Source organism: Rattus norvegicus, chromosome 1, assembly GCF_021556685.1.
Source record: "Rattus norvegicus strain SHRSP/BbbUtx chromosome 1, alternate assembly SHRSP_T2T, whole genome shotgun sequence".
Classification (NCBI taxonomy): domain Eukaryota; kingdom Metazoa; phylum Chordata; class Mammalia; order Rodentia; family Muridae; genus Rattus; species Rattus norvegicus.
The window spans coordinates 207,742,506-207,755,730 of record NC_141534.1 but is presented as its reverse complement, the minus strand read 5'-3'; the positions used below and the strand labels follow the sequence as shown (position 1 = coordinate 207,755,730).

Below are 13,225 nucleotides of genomic sequence, written 5' to 3'. Positions count from 1 at the left end.
TTAGAATGACAGATTGCTGCTGGCTTCCCAATTGACTTTCCTTAGGGATTTGCAGGGTCTGGTAACCAAGACTTTTGGAAGAAGTAGGAACAAATGGCTCTACCCTGTAATGAGGCATGAGAGTCAGCTGCCTGGACAACAAGGACCGCCCAGAAATGGTCCCATAGTCCACAAACTGATGACTACATATGACTGGCTGCAAGGTAGTGGGAAGAAAAAAAGGCCATGCAGGGTTGATTCCATCAAGGACTGGACACAAACCACTGATGTCCAAAGGGGGCTGAGTCCTTAGTGGTGTGATGTCACTTTCACTATACAGATTGGATCATCTGATGTGGACCTAATATGCATGCAGGACTGCAGCATCAAACTGTTATTTTTGTCTGTGGCATGTGGAAGGAGCACTTCTGTAACCCTGTCAAGTGCTACAGGTCTGTACAACCCTTACAGCAAGCTCTTTGTCAGAAATCTCACTTCCCTAGAAAGCCCTTCTGATCCATACTGTTTAGACTCATGAATTCTTTCTTTCCTAAGTCAGCATCCAGAGGAACCCCAACACAGGAAGGAAACTGCACCCCTGAAATGGTGAGAGTGTTTACCTAGGAGAGGAAAGGGGAGCCTAGAGGGCTTGCCGGCACTCCTGGGCACAGCTGGGATATGGCTGTGCTCAGGCACCCTATTATAAGTGCATACATGTGCATACAAAACATACTGCTGGGAAGTGTGGTTCTTACAGGCATCTGCATCCCTTCCACTAGCCAGAGACAATGATGCCTCCCTGTGGAGAAGGGACTTCAATTCCCACATGAAAATCCACTATGTTGGCAGAAAAGATTCCTTCACATCTCACCACTCCTACCCTGTAACCCAAGCTCTTTTCTAGTCAGGTCGTTTGTGTGTGGGATGGGAGAGAGAGAACTGCAGATATCCTGTGGGGGACTTGTTTGTGCTGTACTGAAGTTTAGGTCTCTGTGTCTACTGGAAGAGATCCCTCCTCACCTTCCCTCCTTCCTGCCTCTGTTCTGATTCTCTCTTTCTGCTTCTCTCCTGCCTCCAAGCTGGTACTTTTTCTTTTTTTTTCTTTTTCTTCTTCTTTTCTCTTCTTTTCTTTTTTCTTTTTTTCGGAGCTGGGGACCGAACCCAGGGCCTTGCGCTTGCTAGGCAAGTGCTCTACCACTGAGCTAAATCCCCAACCCCCAAGCTGGTACTTTTACCAGTCGGTAGCCAGTCTGGCTTGCACTGGGCAGAGCTGCTCAGAACTGACATCAGCATCCCTCTAGGAAGTGGGGGAGGGTGAGAACTTAAGGTCAGAGTGTACACTGGTTAGCAGGAAGGACCCTGCCCAGTGGACCTGCTCCTTTCCCTTTCCTTGGGCCAGACCTAAGTACAGACTCTTGCTTCCTCCCAGTCAGAGCTTTGGGGACATAGCTCAGGCCCAAGCAAGTTGTCTTTTATTCCTTTGTTTGTTTATCTTCTTTGTGCATCCCTGCCAGTGTTTTGATGAAGCAATAATCATCCATCAACTCAGAGCATCTTTGTTACATTAGAGAGCAGCAGGCAAGTGCTGGTAGCATAATGGTGAGTATTGCTGCCTTCCAAAACAGCACCGGTCTGGTCAGTCTGGGAATATAGGAAGAATTAAACAGACGCTAGGCCTAGACAGCCAGGAACCTTCTGCTAGCCCGTTTGAGCAGCTTCGAAATTTACAGGAAGAAAAACTTTTTAATTAATTTCTATGCCTGAGCTCAACAGTTAGACTGAGTCCCAAAGCTGTAGTTCATTTAAGTACTTTTGACTGTCTAAACCAAATTTAGAGAGAGATTTAGATCGCTGGGTTTATGCTCTTCATTTCCTAAATCAATCTCCGATGAATTCTAAAATCAAAGCCCTGGTTTCTTCCCACAGCGCCACAGTTTGCTTCGCAACATAAAAGAACATTGTTTGTTTGTTTGTTTGTAAACCATGAGATTTGGAGGAAAACATACCAGGAGCTAGGGACTCAGATCCACCCCTCCTAACCATGAGGATCCTCAGCTGGACCGTTTTTTTTGTTGTTGTTGTTGTTGTTTTTTTGTTTTTTTTTTTTTTTTTTTTTTTTTTTTTTTTTTTTTTGGTTTTACTTCCCAAGCGCTTTCAAGAGGTTGTCTGGTCTGGGGAAGACTGCATCATCACCAGAGAATGTCTCTGGCCTTTCTCTGACAGTCTTTCACGAATCTGCACCAGCGAATCCAGTTGTTGACTTCAACTTTCTCTAAGGAGCATAAGAGGTCTAACTCTTCTCTTGGCTTCTGCCCTTGGGACCCAGGACCTCTCTTTCTGGCCGGTTCCTGGCTCAAGCTGGGACACAAGCTCAACCCTTGATGTTGCTTATGGCCCAGAAAATGTTTGGAGGCTCCAGGAGCCCAAAGAGAGACCAAAGCGAAACTAAAGACGCCAAAACTGGACCTCAAGAGATCAGTGGCAGAGACGTGTTGGTGAACCCCAGGGTGCAGACTAAAATACGCGCGAGCCACGAACGCAGCAAGAAAAACTGATCAGCCTCGTTAAATATCACTGTAGAAGGCACGAGCCCATAGCTGCGCTCTGCCTAAGCGCCGAGGCTCACGTCCCAGCAAGATCAAGAACTGATGCCTGGACGTGGCTACACCAGGTGCACTCGCGCGCAGTCCATTCCTCCACACCAGAAGGCTGGGGCTGTCTCTTTACCCAAGACTGAGAGTCCCTTCAGCCTTTCCCGCTGGAGTAGCTCGATAAGCGTTCCCACAGACCGCAGTAGGTCACGAAAGCCTGATGTGAGCACTACAATGCTACCCCAGGTCTCAGGGCACTCAGTTCCCAGGCAGAGGCCCCGCCCCTCTCTATCGGTCCCGCCCCTGAAAGCACTGAATCCAACCCGCACTGAGGCCCGCACATCAGCTGAAACAACCATTGGGTAGCGGTGCATGAAAGCAGTGCCACCTTTTTATAGGGTGCGGAGGAGCCCAAGAGCCACGGAACCCAGGGACCTGGCAAAATAAACCGCCGTTGGGTTTTACGCGTCTCAGTCAGGCGGCTAGCCCGCACCCGCTATCCCATGCATGGCCCGGGCAACACTCGACATGAACGCGGCGGGGCTCGAAGCTCGCGGCGGGGGCCACATAGAGCAGGGACCACTCCCCTTCAGCGTCGAGTCACTGCTGGAGGCTGAGCGCGTAAGGGGCTCCGAGTCTGGGGAGCTGGGGGAGGAGAGGCCGCCCGGCGCCTCGAAGCCTGGAGCCTGGCCCCCACCGGTCGCGCACTCATGCCCCCCACGTAAGTGCTCAGTCTCCCGGTCTCAGGCCCTGAAAAGCGACCGCACTGTCAAAGCTCGAAAATCTAAGGTGGGTGGGTGGGTAGGTATGCGCGCTGTTGCTCGAACCTTAATTACTAGGCACTAACGGGTTCAGTCCAAGAGCGACTAGCGGTGGGAACACAGGACCAACAGCCAGGTCCAGGTCTCTTCTTGGGCGAGGTCCGCAGCCCATAACAAACACTCTAAATCCTTTTCCGCTCCGGGTCGCTCACACTCTGCACCCCTTGCCCATTTTGCTTATGCCCGCGACAGCTAACTGGTCTGTATGGAGCCCTGACTCCTCCTCAGTTATTGCACCGCCTCCAGCCCCAGCTTAGCTTTTTCCAAGTAGCTAGTCCCCAGTTTACTTGGGGTGCAAGATCACCGGGTGGGAGAGCAGACTTAAGTCTAGGACGCCCTCTCCACTTTCCTGCTTCCTTGGTTTGCTTATCCACGTGGCTTTGGAGACATCGTTACTCTGAGCGGAGCAGTCACGGAGCCAAGGAGCACCAATTTTCCTTTGTAAGCATGGGAGAACGTCGGAATAGGGTTGTGCAGCCCGCGTTTGAGCGCTCGCCTTGTGCTTCTCTTTCCTTTCAGGTGCCCCCAGCCCTCCACCCTGCACCCTTCGCAAACACAAAACCAATCGCAAACCACGAACACCCTTCACCACCGCGCAGCTGCTGGCTCTGGAGCGCAAGTTTCACCAGAAGCAATACTTGTCCATTGCCGAGCGCGCCGAGTTCTCCAGCAGCTTGAGCCTCACTGAAACTCAGGTCAAGATCTGGTTTCAGAATCGCCGAGCCAAGGCCAAGCGGCTGCAGGAGGCCGAGCTGGAGAAGCTGAAGCTGACTGCCAAGCCACTACTGCCGGCGGCATTTGCCCTTCCCTTCCCACTGGGCACCCAGCTGCACAGCTCCGCCGCCACTTTCGGCGGCAACGCTGTTCCTGGGATCCTCGCTGGGCCGGTCGCGGCTTATGGCATGTACTACTTGTCTTAGAGCATGGAACCAAGTCTTAACCTCTTGGTTAGGCTCAGGGCTGCGCCGCAGTTCCGCCCGCCGCTGATGCTCCTGGTAACTTCTTGACCTTTCATTTTAGAGTTTTGGGGTTTTTTTTTCCTCCCTGTTATACGATATACTTGATGACTGGAGCCTATTTATAGATATAACAGATATTTTAAACCTTCCTAAAACCATGTCCATGTCTGAAGGAAAACACAACTTCATACAGTCCTTGGAACGGACAAAAGCAGATCTTCCTATTTCGTACAAAGCAGTCGAGAAAGTACTTCTGGGGTGGGTGTGCTCCTTGTATTCACTCTGCCCCTACACTGAGGACTTCAGAGAGGCTCGATTGAACTGGCATAAGCAAACAAATTCCATAAGATGAAGTTAAAATACTGATGAGATAATCGGACTGTTAGAAAGACACTTAGAAATTACCACTTCAACTAAATGTGCGTTGTGACCAAACGGAAACTTCTACGCGATTTAGGTTTTACCCCATTATTATTTATTTAGAGTATACGTCGTTCAAGGAGCTAGAGGCAAAATGCTGACTGTGCATGAGAGTAGGGGAGGTGATGAACGCTGGCACCATGCCTCAAAGGAAGGGTGGCTGCCAGGCAGCACCTTCTGAGCTTTGAAAGGAGCCTGCTGGGGAGACAGAAGGCTGGTGGCAGCAGGCAGCAGGGACCAAAGCCTCGCCTCCTGCCAGCAGGTGTCCAACCAATAAAGAGAAGAAACTGAGGGTTGAGTGCCTCAAACCTCCGTTGTGGGTGCAGTAGGAGGCGAGGCCTGCAAAGGTCCCAAAAGAATTACTCTGAGTGCCAGCTGCCCCTGTAATCCTGATGTGCCTTAGAAAAATGGTGGACTTGTTTAGGAATCTGGACTTGTACATTTATTCTACCTTTATCTGAGGAAAGAAAGCAGATCATCTGAGCTGTTCTGTCCCACTGCCCCTAATGGAGTCTCAACCCTATCACGCAAGATCGAGGCTCTTCGGGTACCTGACAACCAGCACTGATAAAACCTGTGGCTGTTTCCATAGCAAGCTTTGGCCACAGTCTGGAGACTTTAGTGGAGTGTGGAAGGCTCACAAAGGTCCCCTGGAGTCACGCCTAGTACCACTGACAAGGCCCGTCCTTCCAGCCTTCAAGCTGGAGAGGAAGAACCTGGCTGCAGGGGTCTGGGGTTGTGTGTTCGTGAAGGGAGGACCAGGAATTTTACAGTGATGGATGGCCCTGGGTTAGGATGTTCTGCTTGGGAGGAGGGGAAGGACTGGGCTATGCTCAGCAGTCCCAGTCAACTCCAGGAAAACTGCTGTCCTTGGACCTTCACTGGTCCATCTGCTCCAAATAAAGCAAAAAAGATGATATTGCATGGGACTGCCTATTGATACCTATTGACATTCCTCTGCCCTGTGTCTCCTGGGAAAATGGATACCAGAAAGGTTTTGTTTTGTTTTGTTTTGAGACAAAATCATCACTAGGTAGTCCCAACAGACCTAATAGAAAATAGACTTGCTATTCTCCAAGGATGGCCTTAGACTCACAAAGGTCCACTTGCCTTTGCCTCCCAAGTGCTGGGATTAAAGACATACAGCACAATGCCCAGCTATGTGGTTTTTTAAAAGTAGGTGACCGGTCCCCAGCTCCGAAAAAAAGAATCAAAAAAAAAAAGTTAGGTGGCTCAGTTTTAGGGGTATCAGAGGCAGAGAGTGAAGGGTAGGTAGCTGCAAGGGAGAGTAGCTGTCTCTCTCAGGTGCTTATACAGAATCCCTCGGCCTAGGCTGTTTAAACTTAAACCCACGCCTACTGCCACTCTCAAGAGGTCAGACCCTCGACTGGTGTGCAAATACTGAAGTGCAGAGGACCCAGTAAAAGGGTCCTGAGATCCCACCCACCAAGTCTGCTTCTTGCAGGTCCTGGTTGACCTGGAACTAACTTGTGTAGTCCAGGTTAGCTCCAGCTGAAAGCAATTCTCCTACCTTAGCCTGCTGAGTCCTGGGATTACAGACGTGAGCCGCCACCCCCACCCAAGCTGCTGCCTCTTAAATCTCAGCCGGGCTTCAGTTCTGCTCTCAACTCTGAGGTACCTGATGGCGTTGACCAAACCACAACATGTACAACCATGGCCAATCCTGAAACCACAGGAAAATGCAAATCGAATGCACACTTCAGGGAAGCAGGGTGTGTGCCGCCCTGCAGCCTCACAGTGGATCTATATCTCGGTAGCAGATTCGTGTCTGATGATCAAGAGGATGTGATAGCATAGGCCACCAAAGTCTGATCAGAAACTGCTGGTCAGCTGAGTGGTCAGGTTGCTAGTTTGTCTCTCCGACCTAAAATACCCAGACAGAAATATTCTCCTCAGATCCTTCCACTGAGTCAGTCCAACTGTGCAACTGGTCCCTAGAGTCCTCCACCCCCAGGGTGGGCAAGGCTCTGGTAGTCTAGAAGGTAGGACCTTCAGGTCACACCAACAGGTGCTCTTCCTGTCAGTAGTGTTTGCCTTTGGGACAAGGCTGTCAAAACTGATACCTTTCTGGAGGGAGCTGCTTACAAATCTTATTGCAGGACTTAGGTCCTGATGGTCCCAGCTAGGACCTGAAGCTATGCATGCCCACTGATGGAATCCTGGATTCAGATAGTGTCTTTGCAGTGGAGGTGTTCAAAGGCCAGGAGTGGGCTAGAGCCAGTTGTGAAGGCATTTGCTGGGTCTCTGCCATTCAGCATCTTACAGGTGGTCTTCTGAATCCCAGTCCTGACTCCCAGTCTAAACCCTTTCAGGTGCCGATTCTGAACCCTCGAGGGTGGACCTGGAGCCCTTGCCCTGTGCTTGGAAACTTGTATCGGGAAGGCCACTAAACTAAGTGACTTAAAAGCTATTCAGGGTGGACCATGTCTCTCTGGGCAGGAAGCAGGAAGGACAAGAAATAGGCAAGTAGTGAAATGGTGTAGACCACAGGAGTGGACTGTGACTTACCCATCAAGCATAAGCGTCTCATCTGTCCCATTATGGAGACCTGGTGGATAAGTTGGGTGGGTATGGGTGGCCAGAGTACTGGATGAGTTCTGGAAAATAGCCTCGAGGTCCTTAAGACCATGGTCACCTCCAGGGAGGGAACCAGGGCTCACGCACCCATTAGCTTCCAAACAGAGCTGGGGCTGGCTACCCCTATCAGCTTTGTCCCCTCTGGGTATGAATCTGGGGGCTGGTCTAAGACCTCCAACATAGTGACCTGAGGGCATGGGTACTTGCTATGGACCACTCAGAAGGTGGAGCCTGGTCAGTGCTGTTGGTGTTTCTTGAAGGGACTCTTCAGATCTGACTAAGATCCTGGATGAGGTAGGAGATCTGGAGGGCACCATCTCCTCCTAGCTTTTCTGCACAGATACACAGTAGACAAAGGTCATAGGACAGGCATTTAAGGACAGTGCTATCTCTTCCTTATTGGAGTGCAGGTGAGCATACTTCAGCGGAGCCTGCTGGCTTCTTTGTCTCCCAGTCTCCTCCAGCTCTCAATCTGGTGGTGTTCCAGGGAAGCGTTGACTAAATGGACTGCCATTTTCCTGAAATATTGTGGATATTGTGAAGGATGTTATTCAGTTGACTCTAGGGTCTGATAACTCATTTTCCCTTTAAGAAAGTACTGTGTGTGTGTGTGTGTGTGTGTGTGTGTGTGTGTGTGTGTGTTGTTTGTTTGTTTGTTTTCTGGTTCTTTTTTTCGGAGCTGGGGATCGAACCCAGGGCCTTGCGCTTCCTAGGCAAGCGCTCTACCACTGAGCTAAATCCCCAACCCCGTGTGTGTATGTTTTATTGTCACATTGCATCCTACATTGTATTTAATTGTGTTATTAAGAAAAAATCATGCGGGGTTGGGGATTTAGCTCAGTGGTAGAGCGCTTGCCTAGCAAGCGCAAGGCCCTGGGTTCAGTCCACAGCTCCAAAAAAATAAATAAATAAATAAATAAATAAGAAAAAATCATGCATTAAACAGAGATGGTTGATAGTAGAGAGAAGCGAAGTTTCACTGGAGGCCAAATGAGGGGAAGAAATGTCTTCACGTTTGTAACGTGTGTGTTTTAGAAAGCTAAACCACCTTTCCTTCCCCCCCAAAAAATAAAAAGAAAAAAGAAAGCTAAACCACATAGCCAAAACGTTCCCCCTAAACATTCAAGGGTGTCCTCTTTGAAACTTTATGAGAAGAGCCATGGGTTCGTCTCTATTCTGAACAAACCTGGTTTTGAACAACGATAGGGACACCTGCTCTGGCAGATAGCTCTAGGGTTTGTCCCATGTTTACCTTATTAGCAGCTTTCTGGGACAGATGGCTAGAATTGCACAACAGTTTCCTCCATCTCCTAGCTTGCTCAAAGGAGATGCTTCCAAGCTAAGAGGTATTGGCATTAAGAGTTCAGTCACCGTTTCCAGATTATTAGGGATCCTTTCTGGAGGTGGTTGCTAAGAAGTTTAGTGAATGAATGAATGAATGAGTATTGTGCTTATCCTAATAATCAAATAAGTAGAAAATCATAAGATTTTCATTTGTTGAACATGGTTGTACATGCTTTTAATCCTAGAGTTCCAGAGGCAGAGGCAGGCAGAGAACTCTGTGAGTTTATGCCTAGGTTGGTCTATAAAGAGAGTTCTAGGTCAGCCAAGGTAACATGGTGAGACCCTATCTCAAAACAAACAAAAACTAAACAAAAATGAGGTTTTCCTTTGTTAAATCAATTGTGAATTTCTAGAATAAACCTAGTCTCAGGAATGCAATGGTGATGAAGCATTGTTCATCATCAAAACGATGAGTAATGGCTTCAAGCTTGGGGACAACAAAATACGGTGGCAGTAAATAAAGATCAGCAGCAATTGTGGGGAGTGAGTGTGACTTCTGTTGGTAGAAGAGGAGGACCAATCGGAAGCTGTGCAGCTGTGAAACTGTCTCCATCATGAAGTCTCAGGAGCTTGTTGGTAAGCTCCAAGTTTGCAGGAAGTGTCACAATGAGGTAGGCTCTTAGGTCTGCTTAGGATTGTAAGCATTGGCCTGTTTCCTGCTGCTTCAGAAAACATCTGGTGTGGTGACATTAGGTCTCCTGGGCCGCTTCAAGGAGAGGGACAGTAATGACTCTGCTGGATGTTGTAGGCTTGAGTCACAGGAAATACTGTGATGGTAGAGTGGTGTGTCCCCTGCCCCTTCTGTGCAGCTTGAAGACAAAATTTGATTGAACATGGGCTTCCTATGTGGCCATCCATTCCTGTTCTCAAAGCAAGCCTGAGAGCATGATGTCTTTGTTTGTCCCAGGGGAGTCCCAGCCACTACACTGGCATCCAAATAGCTTTTTCGTATACTATGGAACATGCAAGCTCATACAGGAAGAATCCCATGAGCATTCATACACATTTGATATGTGATTGGGAATGGAAGGACAGAAGGAGAGGGAAAGATAGAATGGGTTATGAACATCCACAGACCCACCTCCCAGTCCCAGTAGTTACCAATACAAGGCCCTTGTCTTAGTTAGGGTTTTATTGCTGTGAAGAGACACCATGACCACAGCAACTCATAAAAAAGCCATTTAATTGGGGCGGGCTTACCATTTCAGAGGTTTAGTCCATTATCATCATGGCACGAAGCATGGTGGCTTGCAGACAGACATGGTGCTGGACAGGTAGTTGATCTTGATCTACACCTTGATCTGCAGGCAGCAGGAGACTATGGGTCACACTGGGCAAAACTTGACCATTTGAAACCGCAAAGCCCACCACCACAGTGACACACTTCCTCCAGCAAGGCCACATCTCCTAAGCGCATCACTCCCTGTGGTCCAAACATTCGAACACATGAGTTTATGAGGGTCATACCTATTCAAACCACCACATACCTCAGATCTCAGAAGGGCCCCTACACGAGGTTATCCTGGTACATACTCTAAAGGGCATATGATTTTCTGTACACATTCCCAGAATGTGTTTTTTAATTATTTATTTATTTTATATATAGGAGTACACTGTCGCTCTCTTCAGACACACAAAAGGGGGCATCAGCTCTCTTTACAGATGGTTGTGAGCCACCATGTGGTTGTTAGGAATTGAACTCAGGACCTCTAGAAGAGCAAGGACCTTAAAAAAGCAAGACCTGGGGGCTGGAGAGATGGCTCAGTGGTTAAGAGCACTTGCTGCTGATCCAGAGGGCCTGAGTTTGTTTCCCTGAATCCACATCAGGCAGCTCACAGCTGTCTATAGTTCTGCTCCTGGGGATCCAATGCCTTTAGCTTCTACAGGTGCGTGCACTCATGTGCACATACCCAAATGCAGATCCATATCTATGTATAATTAAAAAAATCTTTTTTACCCTTTAAAGCAGGTCTTGGGGGCTAGAGAGAGAGATCAGTGATTAAGAGCACTGTCTATGGGGCTGGGGATTTAGCTCAGTGGTAGAGCGCTTACCTAGGAAGCGCAAGGCCCTGGGTTCGATCCCCAGCTCCGAAAAAAAGAACCAAAAAAAAAAAAAAAGAGCACTGTCTACTCTTCCAGAGAACTTGTGTTCAATTCTCATTTAACTCCAATCCCAGGGGATCCAATACCCTCTTCTGGCCTCCTCCAGCACCAGGCACACTCATGATGCATAGAAATACATTCAGGCAGTAAACCCATACACATCAAGTAAAAATGTTTAAAAAGTTAAAAGAAGGCTGGAAATGTGACTCTGTAGGTGAGAGCCCTGGCTGCTCTTCCAGAGGCCCTAGGTTTAATTTCTAGCACCCACATCGTGGCTCACTAACATCCACAACTGGATCCCAGGGAATCCAACATCTTCTCCCAGCCTTCTCAGACACCAGACATGCATATGGCACACAGCATACATACAGACAAAATGCCCACACTCATTAAATAAAACCAAAAAATAAATGAACAAAAGATGCTGGGCAGTGGTGTACACTTTAAACCCAACACTTGGGAGGCAACAGCAAGGGTACTTCTGTGAGTTCCAGGATAGCCAGGGCTGTTATGTAGAGAAATCCTCTTTTGGGGGAAACAAACAAACAAATAAACAACAACAGAAACAACATCAACTACAAGAGTGTGAGGCATGTGGCTGTGCCCTTGGGTTCATACCCTCTGGGGCTTGTCAGGTGCAGGCCTGCCTGTTCTTGGACCCACAGGTCCTGGCACTGGTGGACACAGTGCCCAGTTCAGTGATGTCATGTGCACAGCAGTGGCAGGTGTGGTGGGTGTGGTGCCGACCCAGTACATAGTCACTTTGGAGAGAGAAAATCAGACCTCAAGACCAAGATCATTGAGATGATGCCAGAATTTCAGAAAAGCGTATTCAAATCAAGAACCCTGCAATAGCAGAAGAGATTATCTGTGGTCTCACTAAAGGAGAAACTGCCAAACCTCAGACAAGAACAGATGTTGATAAGACACTAAGTAGGTTTTCCTACAGTGGGACAAGATGCCCATCATATATAATACCATTGACAGCTGTAAACCGTTACAGGGGAGTGTGGACGAAAGTTGCTGCTGCTAAAGGAACTAGTACACTAGTGAAGCGGATCCTGTTCTCACTGTGGAAGAGAAGGTCCCTTACATGGTAAAGTGGTCTACTCAACCTCATGGTTTGCCTGTTGACACAGACATACTAAAAGTCAAACTTAAAGATACTGTGGCACACTCTGATCTTATACTCAGAGAAGGATATGAGAATCTCTTCAATAAACTTCAACAGCACAGTACCCCCATGTTCGTATCTCTGGCTGGTATCAGTGCTATGCTTGAGGAAGGTGTCTGTCAGGATGGAGTTTATCACTAAGGTGTCAAAGTAGCATCCAACTTCATACAAGTTGACGAAAATGGAGTGCTGAAAGGATTCAAAGGAGAACTAAGTCGTGCATTCAAGAAACATAACGGTACCTTTAGGAGTATAGATTATTTCAGCCCAATGGAAAGGAACAGCAACACCATTGTGCCTGGAGACCCCCAAGGGGACTTAAAGATGGTAGGTGGCATAGACAAATGTTGAACACGTTCTGAAAATTAGGTATCTGAATGACAGCGTAGACGAGCTTTAAGAAAAACACGTGGGCTCGTATGATATTGTTTTAGTAAAAGAACAGTCACCAGAGGTCGTCAACTCTATTTTACAGAAGACATTATAATCAAGGCATTTAAGAGAGGATTTCTCCCACAGCTGCAATGGACACAAGCACTGTCCATCTTAAGGAAAGAGTTTAATTTAGAATACAGTCTTGTTCTTGGCATTTTTGCCTCTCCAGTTCTGAATACCTGAGGGATCTTCAGATGTGTTGGACATGTAGCTGCAGCCCCTTCGCAGGCCCACCACCATGCAGTGCAGGCCAGAGGAAGAAGACAGAGCCTGGCCAAGCAGTACTAGCAGAGAAAGACAACCACAAACACACACCTTCCACAGACTGTAGACATGCAGAGCCCTGCCTATCACCATTCAACACGGTATAGGAAGTCCCACAGGTGGGCTGTAAACACCTAGAGGCTTGCCACCTGCCACACCACACAAATGGAGGAAACCACCCAGAGGCCTGCCAGTCATGTGGCCCCTCTCAGCAGGAGTCACTACAATGTACAAGTATGTACAATGTTCAAGTGGACAGATTGGAGAGAAAGAGAAGTGGAATAGTTTTAGCACTCTGAAGAGAGATGGAACTGGAGGCAAAGGATGGAGAGAAATAGCCAGTCCCACCACCTGAGGTTATGGTGAAGTCCTAGCCCGTGCTGCCTCTGAGGGCCATGTCTGGGTCTGTGGCTATGCAGCACCAGAGGTCAGTGTTGATGTCCAGATTACCACTAGAGGTCCCTGAGGGGTCCCTAGTCTGGGCAGCTGCCAGGGACCAAGTGAATGTCTAGGGACTGAACAGAACTGGCCCCACCC

At 48.3% G+C, this 13,225-nt stretch overlaps 1 protein-coding gene and 1 pseudogene across 2 annotated transcripts; both read left to right on the top strand.

The window, feature by feature from the left end:
* Positions 1 to 2,985: 2,985 nt before the first annotated feature.
* On the top strand, positions 2,986 to 5,924 carry Msx3 (msh homeobox 3). Of its 2 annotated transcripts, none has more exons than XM_087570633.1 (2): positions 2,986 to 3,359; positions 3,911 to 5,686. In XM_087570633.1, the coding sequence occupies exons 1-2, from the start codon at positions 3,078 to 3,080 to the stop codon at positions 4,067 to 4,069; spliced, it is 441 nt and encodes a 146-aa protein (XP_087426759.1). In that variant the 5' UTR covers positions 2,986 to 3,077; the 3' UTR covers positions 4,070 to 5,686.
* Positions 5,925 to 11,548: 5,624 nt separating this feature from the next.
* Nt5c3a-ps1 (5'-nucleotidase, cytosolic IIIA, pseudogene 1) lies at positions 11,549 to 12,476 on the top strand (annotated as a pseudogene).
* The last annotated feature ends 749 nt before the right edge of the window (positions 12,477 to 13,225 follow it).

Excerpts from the sequence above, each read along its gene's own strand:
- Msx3 (XM_087570633.1), top strand. The coding sequence starts at position 3,078 with ATGGCCCGGGCAACACTCGACATGAACGCGGCGGGGCTCGAAGCTCGC. Across the intron at positions 3,360-3,910 it reads TCAAAGCTCGAAAATCTAAG|GTGCCCCCAGCCCTCCACCC; the intron begins GTGGGTGGGTGG and ends CTTTCCTTTCAG.